The 14,117-nt window shown below is 46.8% G+C and overlaps 1 protein-coding gene across 3 annotated transcripts in view; it reads right to left on the bottom strand.

Annotated features, from left to right (window-relative positions):
* Positions 1–14,117, bottom strand: part of LOC126169222 (titin homolog) — a 220,317-nt gene that overhangs the window by 138,215 nt on the left and 67,985 nt on the right. For all 3 annotated transcript variants that reach the window (XM_049920623.1, XM_049920624.1, XM_049920625.1), the window contains exon 2: positions 2,070–2,312. In XM_049920623.1, coding sequence (XP_049776580.1) covers positions 2,070–2,298 — 229 coding nt within the window. In that variant the 5' untranslated portion in view covers positions 2,299–2,312. The remainder of the gene's footprint in view (positions 1–2,069; positions 2,313–14,117) is intronic.

Genomic DNA, 14,117 nt, shown 5'->3' with positions numbered 1-14,117 from the left:
CAACACCGCTGAGCTGCAACGATACCTCGCGCACGAATATGCAGCGCTGTTTGGCCACTGTGCATAATGCCTGCTCGCACCAAAGAGATTCGTGAACATTCTGTGGTGTTTAAAGTGTTCAACTCTCTCTCCACACTAACTGGTGGCCAGAATCACTCTTCGCGTTGAAGCAGAATTAGTCGGAGAAAGTTACTCTAGATCACTGTTTTTGACCTCAACTAACAAGCTCCCTATACCAAAGATTCTTCCTCGACAATGGTGTGGTTGGAGTGAGATGCATTTAAAATGCTTCCAAGCCTACAAACCAGCCTGATTTAAACGCCGCGCAGTGGGTCTTACAGAGACACACGTAACGGTACCGATTGCAAGGTCTGCGGCGATATGTCTAGGATTGTAATGTCCATTTCTTTTCGCCATTAGGGCTACATATCGATCCCTCTGCGTTGTGGTGGCCCATCAACAACCACCGCCGTGCTTTCGAATAGCATTTCCTCTTCCAGCGGCCTTTCTTAATCATGGTTCAAATGGCTCTGAGCACTATGGGACTTAACATCTGAGGTCATCAGTCCCCTAGAACTTATAACTGTTTAAATCTAACCAACCTAAGGACATCACACACATCCAAGCCAGAGGCAGGATTCGAACCCGGGACCGTAGCAGCAGCGCGGTTACGAACTGAAGCGCCTAGAACCGCTCGGGCACAACGGCCTGCTCTTAATCATAAGACGATACTTTTGGAGACACCTATTACTGTGGTCACAGCAGCGACATTTTGATCGGCTTCTATCGTCCAACTATTCGTCTATGATCGTAAGCACTCAAAATGATGTCTTGCAGACAAGTTTCCATAACACATGTAATGTCGCATTAATCTGTTCCATCACAGCCTTCTCAAACACTTTACTACAAGATCAGTTGAATGCTCACAGAGAGTTCGTACACAAATTTCGCAGCAGTTAACACGTCCAGCTCCCATCATTTCCTTTTCATATCGCTTGTCGGGTGTTCCATAGAAGTTGGCAGTTGTTCCTTAGCAAGTGACAGTTTTTTCTCAGCAATTGTCAAGCACTTTAGTTTTTATATGTAGGTACTCCGCTATATAATACATTTATGTTATTTGAGCTAAGGATATGGGAATGTACCGAGTGATCAAAAAGTCAGTATACATTTGAAAACTTCATAAACCATGGAATAATGTAGATAGAGAGGTAAAATTTGACACATATGCTTGGAATGACTTGGGGTTTTATTAGAATCAAAGAAAAAAACAAAGCATTGCTAGACGCGGGAAAGATCTCTTGCGCGCGTCGTTTGGTGATGATCGTGTGCTCAGCCGCCACTTTCGTCATGCTTGGCCTCCCAGGTCCCCAAACCTCAGTCCGTGCGATTATTGGCTTTGGGGTTACCTGAAGTCGCAAGTGTATCGTGATCGACCGACATCTCTAGGGATGCTGAAAGCAACATTCGACGCCAATGCCTCACCATAACTCCGGACATGCTTCACAGTGCTGTTCACAACATTATTCCTCGACTACAGCTATTGTTGAGGAATGATGGTGGACATATTGAGCATTTCCTGTAAAGGACATCATCTTTGCTTTGTCTTACTTTGTTGTGCTAATTATTGCTATTCTGATCAGATGAAGTGCCATCTGTCGGACATTTTTTGAACGTTTGTGTTTTTTTGGTTCTAATAAAACCCCATGTCATTCCAAGCATGTGTGTCAATTTGTACCTCTCTATCTACATTATTCCGTGATTTATTCAGTTTTCAAATTTATTCCGACTTTTTGATCACCCGGTAGATCACCTACCAATGCTATCACGAAATGGTGGATAGACAGTGGCGGTGACTGACCTTTAGCCTGCCGGGATGGCCGAGCGGTTCTAGACGCTACCGTCTGGAACCGAGCGACCGCCACGCTCGCAGGTTCGAATCCTGCCTCGGGCATGGGTGTGTGTGATGTCCTTAGGTTAGTTAGGTTGAAGTAGTTCTAAGCTCTAGGCGACTGATGACCTCAGATGTTAAGTTCCATAGTGCTCGGAGGTATTTGAACCATTTGACTGACCTTTAATGTCACCGACGCCGTCTCCGTTGGAGTCCCGGAAAGAGGGCACGAAGACGTGGTAGATGACGGCGTCCTTGTACCAGTCGGCGTCGTCATCTTCTGACGACTGCGAGTCGGCGGCGCGGCGGACCAGCGCGAAGGGCGCGCCGTCCGCCGGCGCCGTCAACGTCAGCGTGAGCAGCGCCGTGGCGAGCGTCGCCGCCAGCCCCAGCCAGCGGACACCCGCCATCCTCGGCCATACACCTGCCAACAGCCACCGACACGTGTTTCACACACAGACTGCCAACAGGTTTATCATACTAAATAAATGAATGTCTAAGAGAGAAACTGGGAGCCGACGACTTTGTTTTTTGTTTGTCTAGTTGTTTGTTTTGCACATAATTAGATCTGAACAGCAATCACTTTTACTTCATTGTGTATTTTATATCCTTATGGAATATCAATTGCATTTTATTTATAATAAAAGTTAGTTAATGGCGAAACTTTTGCGCTTTTGTACAATGAAAGCAATTTCTTGAAATACAAGTACAGTTCAGATGCACAAACATAAAAGAATATGTAATAATTGCTGTTATTTTGCGCTCAATAGGCTGTATTTCATCATGATCATAGGCAAGAGTTTGTGTTACTATCGATAAATGCAAAAATAATTCATGAACAAGTTCAACGAAGTATTGAAGCAATGTTTGATACATTTTTGTTTTGCGTTTCTTTATTTTACATTTTTGTTGAAAAAACTGCTTTTTTGTAGCGCTATGTGATCAATCCGTATTGTTTTCTTTATTTTTACTACAACATCCCTCTGTCGAACGTGACAAATTACCAGTTTTCGAATAAACCTCAATTAAACATTGTTAGTTTCAGTTTTTCTGTAAATACTGATCATTTTTAAGTTTCAGATAGGAAGATGTAGAACAAAAATTTCCTGTAGGTTACATGGCCTGTTATATATCTTTACCCTGTTTCTACACAGTTCACCGCTTTTCAGGGGAACCTATTAAAACACAGATAACATACGAAAAGAAAGCGATCGTTATGAGAACACCTGATAAGTATGCAACACACACAATACATAGATAGTGAGGGAACGACCTTGACTGACGAAAGCTCCTAGGAAAAGTACTGTAGCCTACTCTCACGTAAGAGAGTCTATGGTAGCCTACGGTAGTTTTACAGCTCTACCGAAGCCAGCCGGACTTTTTTGCAGTCAGAGAGCTCCCTATTTATTCATTCAGGCAATTTAACGTTCGCACAGAAGAGAAAAGGCACTCATAAATGAACACTACGTACCAGCCTTGCAAAATGGTTAAACAATTGGGGCAGGGATTGTCTAGCTACAGAAGTAACCAAAAAGATCATCGCTTCGTTTATTAAATCTAATAAGCAGACACATAGAGAACAGCATAGAAAGAAAATTTACATTAAGTAAAACCGTTATACATAGGAACCTATTAATTTATATGTATCGTACTTTACACACTTAGGAGTGGGCTGTAAAGTACTGGGGAAAATGTGGAAGAGAACATGTGGAGCGTTACTTTCTGATACAGAGATCCTGTATAATTGGTGACAAGGTTAGTTCTGACACTTCGAATTCTTTATAATGGAGACAGTTACCTCAGTTTGAGGCTCCAGTTCGAGTTATTCACTGCATTGAAAATTTACATCATCCCAGAACTTTTTCACGCTCTGGTGAAATCCCTGAAAACTACATTAAGCCAGGTTGATGGTCAATTAACGTTCCTTTCTCTGGAAAACGAAACACTTATGTCAAGATTAACGTTTACATCCCGTAGTCCCTATGCGAATGTGGTTTATTTCTGAACATGCAACACAGTAGATGTACAAGTGAAGGAACAGCACAAAAGATAACATATTTCCGTTTACATACAGGATGTTAGGACTATAAGTGTAGATACTGTGATCATTAGCACATGTGCCCACAACAAAGCTTTGGTTGTTTTTTCTCTGCGTTTAACAATGTCCCACAAAGACGTCACATAATTTACTATCTGATGTATTTATTTATTTAGCGTGTGGCTCATAATATCACAGTAAAAATTACAGAAACAACACGATTTTAAAAAAATAACATATTATAAACAGAGCAATAAATAACAGTTTGTATATAAGGACACCGCCAGTTGTAAATTTACACTCACAGAAGAGCAATCACAAGCAGACGTCCAGCTTAGATAATAAATAGTCGATTGCCTCTTGGGTCGCCATTAGGAAATCCTGTGGGTCACCCTCGTATGCCCTTAGTGGGCATTCCTGCACGATGTGTTTGACCGTCTGTCTCTCAGCGCCACAGTCGCAAGTGGCCGATGGAAGTTTACCCCGTCTGTGTAAGGAGTCGGCGCATCTCCCACAGTTGGTTCTGATGCGATTAAGAGTTGACCAAACTTTGCGAGGGCAATCAAATCCTTTTGGTTTACTAAAGATGCATGGCATACTGTGGCAGTTTACTGCTGTTCTGCTCTCCCATTCCTCTTTCCATCGGTCATTTATTTTAAAGTTGGTTTGGTGGAGAGCCTGTGCGGTCTTTAGTGGAGGATGCCTAGACCGGAGTCATCTATCTGATGTTTTCTGCTTAGTGATAGCCGGCCGAAGTGGCCGTGCGGTTAAAGGCGCTGCAGTCTGGAACCGCAAGACCGCTACGGTCGCAGGTTCGAATCCTGCCTCGGGCATGGATGTTTGTGATGTCCTTAGGTTAGTTAGGTTTAACTAGTTCTAAGTTCTAGGGGACTAATGACCTCAGCAGTTGAGTCCCATAGTGCTCAGAGCCATTTGAACCATTTTTTGCTTAGTGATAACTGGACCACTAAATAGGCTTCGCCTGTCAGTATAGACTAACCGTTTCCCGTCCGCGCATCCACACTTCAAGACCTGCCTTGCTTCACAGGGGAAAATAAGCATTAATGACTTGCTCTTGGCATACTTACTTGTAGGTACTAATCAATTTAAAAACATACTACTCCTAGTAGCTATAATTTTTAGTCTGTAAATGAAGTGAATACAGACATAATGTTCTTGAGTACTCTGTCCTCAGTCACCAATAAAAATATCTCCCTTATACCCTCCTGGAAATTGAAATAAGAACACCGTGAATTCATTGTCCCAGGAAGGGGAAACTTTATTGACACATTCCTGGGGTCAGATACATCACATGATCACACTGACAGAACCACAGGCACATAGACACAGGCAACAGAGCATGCACAATGTCGGCACTAGTACAGTGTATATCCACCTTTCGCAGCAATGCAGGCTGCTATTCTCCCATGGAGACGATCGTAGAGATGCTGGATGTAGTCCTGTGGAACGGCTTGCCATGCCATTTCCACCTGGCGCCTCAGCTGGACCAGCGTTCGTGCTGGACGTGCAGACCGCGTGAGACGACGCTTCATCCAGTCCCAAACATGCTCAATGGGGGACAGATCCGGAGATCTTGCTGGCCAGGGTAGTTGACTTACACCTTCTAGAGCACGTTGGGTGGCACGGGATACATGCGGACGTGCATTGTCCTGTTGGAACAGCAAGTTCTCTTGCCGGTCTAGGAATGGTAGAACGATGGGTTCGATGACGGTTTGGATGTACCGTGCACTATTCAGTGTCCCCTCGACGATCACCAGTGGTGTACGGCCAGTGTAGGAGATCGCTCCCCACACCATGATGCCGGGTGTTGGCCCTGTGTGCCTCGGTCGTATGCAGTCCTGATTGTGGCGCTCACCTGCACGGCGCCAAACACGCATACGACCATCATTGGCACCAAGGCAGAAGCGACTCTCATCGCTGAAGACGACACGTCTCCATTCGTCCCTCCATTCACGCCTGTCGCGACACCACTGGAGGCGGGCTGCACGATGTTGGGGCGTGAGCGGAAGACGGCCTAACGGTGTGCGGGACCGTAGCCCAGCTTCATGGAGACGGTTGCGAATGGTCCTCGCCGATACCCCAGGAGCAACAGTGTCCCTAATTTGCTGGGAAGTGGCGGTGCGGTCCCCTACGGCACTGCGTAGGATCCTACGGTCTTGGCGTGCATCCGTGCGTCGCTGCGGTCCGGTCCCAGGTCGACGGGCACGTGCACCTTCCGCCGACCACTGGCGACAACATCGATGTACTGTGGAGACCTCACGCCCCACGTGTTGAGCAATTCGGCGGTACGTCCACCCGGCCTCCCGCATGCCCACTATACGCCCTCGCTCAAAGTCCGTCAACTGCACATACGGTTCACGTCCACGCTGTCGCGGCATGCTACCAGTGTTAAAGACTGCGATGGAGCTCCGTATGCCACGGCAAACTGGCTGACACTGACGGCGGCGGTGCACAAATGCTGCGCAGCTAGCGCCATTCGGCGGCCAACACCGCGGTTCCTGGTGTGTCCGCTGTGCCGTGCGTGGGATCATTGCTTGTACAGCCCTCTCGCAGTGTTCGGAGCAAGTATGGTGGGTCTGACACACCGGTGTCAATGTGTTCTTTTTTCCATTTCCAGGAGTGTATATCTAACGTCCGGTGTAAGTCAGTCAAATCTCAAATCCTGCCAGCGATGGCGTGTGTGTGTGTGTGTGTGTGTGTGTGTTTGTGAATACGGGGATCAGGGAATCCTTCGGCTCGTGAAACAACGGGATAGTTGTGATCAGTCAAAGGGATTGTGTCTGTTATACAATATCCACACTGAACGTCTATCTTCAGGAGTTCTGGGAACCGGGGTGATGCAAAACTTTGTTTGATATGTGTAGTTAGATTCGTGGGACAGATACATCTCACACCAAAATCGTTCAGTTCAAAACTCTTTTGGTAACGAAAGTGTATTGTTTATCACAAAGGAAGAGGATTTTTGACCTTTTAATTTGCCAATATACCCTAAATGAATTTTAACCATGCAAGGGTTAAGAGCTATGAGTCCTTCTTCATCTTAGCTACTGTGAAACATCTCTCTTCGATATCAAGCCCTTTTCGTTCCATATTTTGGGTGGAGGTAGTATGGAACAATGAACGTGGGCTCTGAAGTGAATACCTAAAGATCTATGAGCACTTGTTTACAATCGTTCTACCGTATCCCCCAATATTGTCCATTTCTCCTGGGACACCCTGTATAATGCCACTTTCACTGGCGCTGACGGCTTACGAGCGTGTTCTACCTTCTGTGAGATATCTTTTGTACACTGGACAAAAAATTAGCCAACCCCGGAAAGAATATCACGCTGATGCCACATAACATCACCTCTAGTGTTGATAACTACCTCCATTCGGTGGCGACGAGAGTCCACCACTTTCAGCAGGTATACTACAAGATTGCGGGAATGTTGATAGCTACGTTTAGCCCACTGTTCCAAAGAACCCCACAAATTTTCTGTGAGATTAAATTCGGTATTTCAGAGGGCCACTCGTAGTGCAATAGTTGAGTGTTCGTCAAACCACAAATCTATGCTCGTGGTCCTGTTAACACGGCTGTTGTCGTCTAGGAAAATTCATCTTGAAGATTTAGAATAAATAGCAGCACCTAGTCCCGAGAATGAGACGGCCCACTCATTACACACTGAAGCGCCAAAGAAACTGGTATAGGCATGAGTATTCAAATACAGAAATATGTAAACGTGCAGAATAAGGCACTGGGGTTGGCAACGCCTATATAAGATGTCTGGTGCAGTTCTTAGACAGGTTTCTGTTATTACAATAGTAGGTTATCAAGATTTAATTTTGAACGTGGTATTATAGTCGGCGCACGAGCAATGGGACACAGCATCTTCGAGGTAGCGATGAAGAGGTGATTTTCCCGAACGACCATTTCACGAGTGTAGCGTGAATGTCAGGTATCTGGTAAAACATCAAATCTCCGACATCGCTGCGGCCGGAAAAAGATCCTGCAAGAACGGGTCCAACGACGACTGAAGAGAATCGTTCAACTTGACGAAAGTGCAACCCTTCCGCAAATTTGCTGCAGATTTCAATGCTTGGCCATCAACAAGTGTCAGCAGGCGAACCATTGGACGAAACATCATCGATCTGGGCTTTCGGAGCCGAAGGCCCACCCGTGTACCCTTGATGACTGCACGACTTTACGCCTCGCCTGGGCACTTCAGCACCGACATAGGACTGTTGATGACTGGTAACATGTTGCCTGGTCGGACGAGTCTCGTTTCAAATTGTATAGAGTGGAAGGACGTGTATGGGTATGGAGACAAATTCATGAATCCTTGGACCCTGCATGTCAGCTGGAGACTCTTCAAGCTGTTGGAGAATCTGTGGGACGTGTGAAGTTAGGGTGATATGGGACAACTGATACGTCTAGATACGAGCCTGAGAGGCGAACGTACGTAAGCCTCCTGTCTGATCACCTGCATCCATTCACGCCCATTGTGCATTCCGACGGACTTGGGCAGTTCCAACAGGACACTGAGACACCCCACACGCCCAGAAGTGCTACAGAGTGGCTCCAGGAACACTCTTCTGACTTTAAACACTTCCGCCGGCCACCAGACTCCCCATACATGAACATTATTGAGCCTATCTGTGATGCCTTGCAACGTGCTGTTCAGAAGAGATCTCCACCCCCGCGTACTCTTACGGATTTATGGACAGCCCTGCATGATTCATGGTATCAGTTCCCTTCAGCACTACTTCAGACAATAGTCGTGTCCATGCCACGTCGTATTTCGACACTTCTGCGCGCTCGAAGGGGCTCTGCACGATGTTAGACCGGTGTACCAGTTTCTTTGGCTCTTCAGTGTATGAAAGGCACAAACAAAACTTCACAGAACTACCTCCACGCTGATTTGCACCCTCGACGCAACGCTGTTTAGAGAAAAAAATACGAGCTTATCGAGTATCGGAGCAGATTTGCGACTGTATTCAGTACATCCTTGCAGATAGAACTCAACACGTCGCTCTTAACGGAACAAAATCGGCAGATGTAAAGGTGATTTAAAAAGTACCCCAAGGTTGTGAGTGCATTATGTCGTAGCTAAGCGAATGCGAACGTGGGAAAATTATTGGTGCTTGTATGGTGGGAACATCCGTAACGACGGTAGCCGTAGTATTTGGTGGTCAGGAAAAAGCGTATTGAAGATTTCCACCGTACACAGGGCAAGCGGAGAAACATCATCCGCTAAGTCACGACGCGGACGAAAGTGTATGTTGAGTGATAGTGACAAATGGTCATTGAAGAGGATTGTGACAAAAAATTAGAAGATGGCAGTTGCAAAAGTCACTGCAGAACTGAATGTCGCACTCGCTAACCCTGTCAGTAGCAAAACAACACGAAGGGAGCTCGAGGAGCAGGGGATTGCGGGGCGGTCCGGAAGTTCAAGGCCACTCATCGGTGATGCAGATGCCGTAACTGGTAGCTCTGCGAGGTTGCCTTACTGCAAAACATTATGTGACCTTTCAGCTTATCAGGGCCATCCAGTGGTACAATGCTTGATTCCGTGTTCCGATAGCGCCCCTGTTCACACAGCTCGCATCGTCTAGGGCAAGGATGAATTGTCGCATCTGCCCTAGCCGCAACGGTCAACAGAGTTCAATGTTATTGAGCTGAAATGGTTCAAATGACTCGGAGCACTATGGGACTTAACATCTGAGGTCATCAGTCCCCTAGAACTTAGAACTACATAAACCTAACGAACCTAACGACATCACACACATCCATACCCGAGGCAGGATTCGAATCTGCGACCATAGCGGTCGCGCGATTCCAGACCGAAGCGCCTAGAACCGCTCGGCCACACCGGCCGGCTATTATAGAGCCTTTGTAACCTTTTTCGGAGAGAAGAGTGCATTATAGTTATCTGCCTCATTCATCGTTACCTAAACTTGCAGTTATTTTGCAGGAATAATGGAATAAGATTCCTTCGAAACCATACAGGGCCTGTATTTATCAATTGCAAGATGAGCGAAAGCTGTTTTGAATGTCAACGGGTTTCTCAACATCGTATTAGACGTGGTGATGTGTTGGGTTTATAGTGTTCTCATAGTTTTGTGGAGTCCACTTCGGCGCCAAATTCCATAAAAACATAACCAATCTTCAAAATGTATCATTATATTAAAGAGACACTGTCATTAATTGCTTAGAAAAGCTTAATACCTTTTAATTTAATTTTCAAGTTTTTAAGTTCTATGATGTGTCTGGACTCTGGCCTAAACTTTTAGGCTGGCAGTTTTAGTGTATTGCAGAGTGGCTGACTCCTCCCTTTTTTCCTTGCGGTCAGCCAGCCACTTCCATCTGCTCCATTGTTTTAGCTCCCTCTACCTTTTCCTTCCTGTGTTGTCCATGTTTTACTGCTGACGCCCTGCTTCATCCCACGCTTCGGTGTGGGTGTGCACATATTTTTCCATGATTGTTCCCCGTGTTTTATGTTCCGTTTGATGTAAATGTTCTGCGTTTCCTTCTTGACCCCCGTCTCACTATGATACTGAACGGGCGCTGAAGACCTTGCTGTCGCGCGCCCACAAAACCCTTCTACTACTACTACTACTTAATGAAATCCGAAGCGATATATATTAGCTGTAAGGGAAATAGCATGATAGAGAGAATGTGGTTATGCTTCCCTCGTGAGCCGGCCGATGTGGCCGAGCGGTTCTAGGCGCTTCAGTCCGGAACCGCGCTGCTGCTACGTTCGCAGGTTCGAATCCTGCTTCGGGAATAGATGTGTTTGATGTCCCCTAGGTTAGTAAGGTTCAATTAGTTCTAAGTTCTAGGGGACTGATGACCCCTGATGTTAAGTCCCATAGTGCTTAGAGCCATTTGAACCGTTTTCCTCGTGCTTTTGTTTATCACAAATAAAATCTGGGAACATATCAAAACACAGATACATCTCCAACTACACTGAACAACGAAAATCCTCTCCAACTATACTGAACAACGAAATTCACGAGTGTCGCCTCTACTTCTGCATGACAAGAAACATATCACCACTGGATTTAGTTTACAGTGGACCGATGACACTGATGCTGCGTCTCATGTCTTCATTAAAGTGAAAACCACAGGCAGATGTCAGAATCTCGCTGTCAACAATTAGATTAAAACTAAGAATACAACATTAGTGACCAACGTCGTTATTGTGTGGAGAAAACAACCTCATGGAAGATTGTAAAATCACGAAAAAAGGAAAATATTAAGCGACAGCCTTCTAAAAATTCGCTCTGTACACAAACAGGAAAAATTACGTGAGAACACTTTGCGATCTTGCGGCCAAGATGACCTGTCCAACCTAAAAACGTCGTTAGAATTTTAAAAAATGCTGTAGAAGAAAGCAGTCTGAATAAGAGTTTTCTTCAGCTGAAAGGAAAGGTATTCCGGATGCCACCAGCGGCTGGTTTCAGCACGCTCGTGGGCCTGTCCGTATCTTAAAACAGCTGCTGGACGGCTGCCCGCTACATCTCTTATGCAATTAGACGGCGTCCCAGCGGTTACGTCGGCGTCTGTCGGCAAGTGCAACCGTCCGAAACGTGCCAATATCACGGACATAAAGTGAGGCATAACACTGGACTTTCGCCATATATTAGCAATACGGTAAAAAGTTATTTCACAATCTGTAAATTTCTGCATATCTACTTAGCTTCTCCTCAAATTTTAATTTTTTGGGTGGTGTTGAAGATAATATAGATATTTTCTTCCCGTGTGGTAGGCCCGTCACCACACACTCAGCATACTTCAGATGTCCCGGTTTTTTACCATCCTTTCGTAGCAGCTATGATACAGATTTTGATGGGGTAAAGTAGCACTGTTTGATAGTGAAACGCGGACTGTGAGAAACTGGAACAGAAGACGATCGAAGCGTTTGACACTGTTCATAATGTTGAAAATGTGGTGTCACCGCAAGGCACCACACTTGCTAGGTTGTAGGCTTGAAATCGGCCGCGGTCCGTCAGTACACATCGGACCCGCGAGTCGCCACTGTCGACGCTAGCAGACCGAGCCCCGCCACTCGGGTGGTCTTAAGAGACAAGCTAGCGCACTGCCCAGTTCTACAGCCGACTTTAATAGGAATGGTTCACTCGTTATAACTTCAGAGACATCATTTGCAGAGACGCTAGTTAGCATAGCCTTCAGCTAAGTCAGCAGCTACTACCTAGGCAGGCGCCACATACAGTTTATGCATTGACAATTGATCTATATGTGTGAAGCAATCGCAGTTTAGTCTATAACTGCACTTGTAAATATTATTGTACAAAGTCAAGATCAACGTTCACCGCTGATGTTGAATTAAAGCTAAGTACTTCATTGTATTCCTGTCTGCTATCTTTCTAATCACCTAAGATGTTCCAGATAGATCCCGTCAAGTATAGTTCATTGATCCTCACGTCAGCCTGCGTGATCAACGCGTACACTGAATGGCCACACCTCGCGATCAGACTTAGAGTCAAATTGAGTGACTCAGCCAGGTCACTCCCTTGAGGCCCATAGTTCCGCCTCATACACAACAGAAAATGAGGTTAACTGATAGAGGAATAATGAGCAAATTGTCTGAAGAATGAGCGAGAAGAGGAACATGTCGAAAGCACTGACAAGAATGTGATATTATCCAAAGATTGCGGGGCCATAAAGAAGTCGGCACCTTGCAGCGCTGCCACAGGAGATAACGATGTCTCTCTACATTCTGCAACGATGAATGGGGGGCACTGGCGAAGCCACACCCTCTCTCAGCTTCGCAGCGTCACCTCACTGAGATGCCAGTATACAGTAGAGCACACAGACGCTCAGCCCAATTTGTGATCAACGATTAAACGATAGCATCGTGCTAGGTACGACATCAGTGTATCTCGTGTTTTGTGCGCTGAATTTAGCTGTGAACATGATATCTATGTACTCGAAGTATAGACTGTTGTAAAACTTTTTGTATCCAGTAATACACTCCCGGAAATGGAAAAAAGAACACATTGACACCGGTGTGTCAGACCCACCATACTTGCTCCGGACACTGCGAGAGGGCTGTACAAGCAATGATCACACGCACGGCACAGCGGACACACCAGGAACCGCGGTGTTGGCCATCGAATGGCGCTAGCTGCGCAGCATTTGTGCACCGCCGCCGTCAGTGTCAGCCAGTTTGCCGTGGCATACGGAGCTCCATCGCAGTCTTTAACGCTGGTAGCATGCCGCGACAGCGTGGACGTGAACCGTATGTGCAGTTGACGGACTTTGAGCGAGGGCGTATAGTGGGCATGCGGGAGGCCGGGTGGACGTACCGCCGAATTGCTCAACACGTGGGGCGTGAGGTCTCCACAGTACATCGATGTTGTCGCCAGTGGTCGGCGGAAGGTGCACGTGCCCGTCGACCTGGGACCGGACCGCAGCGACGCACGGATGCACGCCAAGACCGTAGGATCCTACGCAGTGCTGTAGGGGACCGCACCGCCACTTCCCAGCAAATTAGGGACACTGTTGCTCCTGGGGTATCGGCGAGGACCATTCGCAACCGTCTCCATGAAGCTGGGCTACGGTCCCGCACACCGTTAGGCCGTCTTCCGCTCACGCCCCAACATCGTGCAGCCCGCCTCCAGTAGTGTCGCGACAGGCGTGAATGGAGGGACGAATGGAGACGTGTCGTCTTCAGCGATGAGAGTCGCTTCTGCCTTGGTGCCAATGATGGCCGTATGCGTGTTTGGCGCCGTGCAGGTGAGCGCCACAATCAGGACTGCATACGACCGAGGCACACAGGGCCAACACCCGGCATCATAGTGTGGGGAGCGATCTCCTACACTGGCCGTACACCACTGGTGATCGTCGAGGGGACACTGAATAGTGCACGGTACATCCAAACCGTCATCGAACCCATCGTTCTACCATTCCTAGACCGGCAAGGAAACTTGATGTTCCAACAGGACAATGCACGTCCGCATGTATCCCGTGCCACCCAACGTGCTCTAGAAGGTGTAAGTCAACTACCCTGGCCAGCAAGATCTCCGGATCTGTCCCCCATTGAGCATGTTTGGGACTGGATGAAGCGTCGTCTCACGCGGTCTGCACGTCCAGCACGAACGCTGGTCCAACTGAGGCGCCAGGTGGAAATGGCACGGCAAGCCATTCCACAGGACTACATCCAG

The sequence above is a fragment of the Schistocerca cancellata genome, chromosome 1 (assembly GCF_023864275.1).
Source record: "Schistocerca cancellata isolate TAMUIC-IGC-003103 chromosome 1, iqSchCanc2.1, whole genome shotgun sequence".
Taxonomy (NCBI): Eukaryota; Metazoa; Arthropoda; class Insecta; order Orthoptera; family Acrididae; genus Schistocerca; species Schistocerca cancellata.
This window is presented reverse-complemented; position numbering and strand designations above follow the sequence as displayed.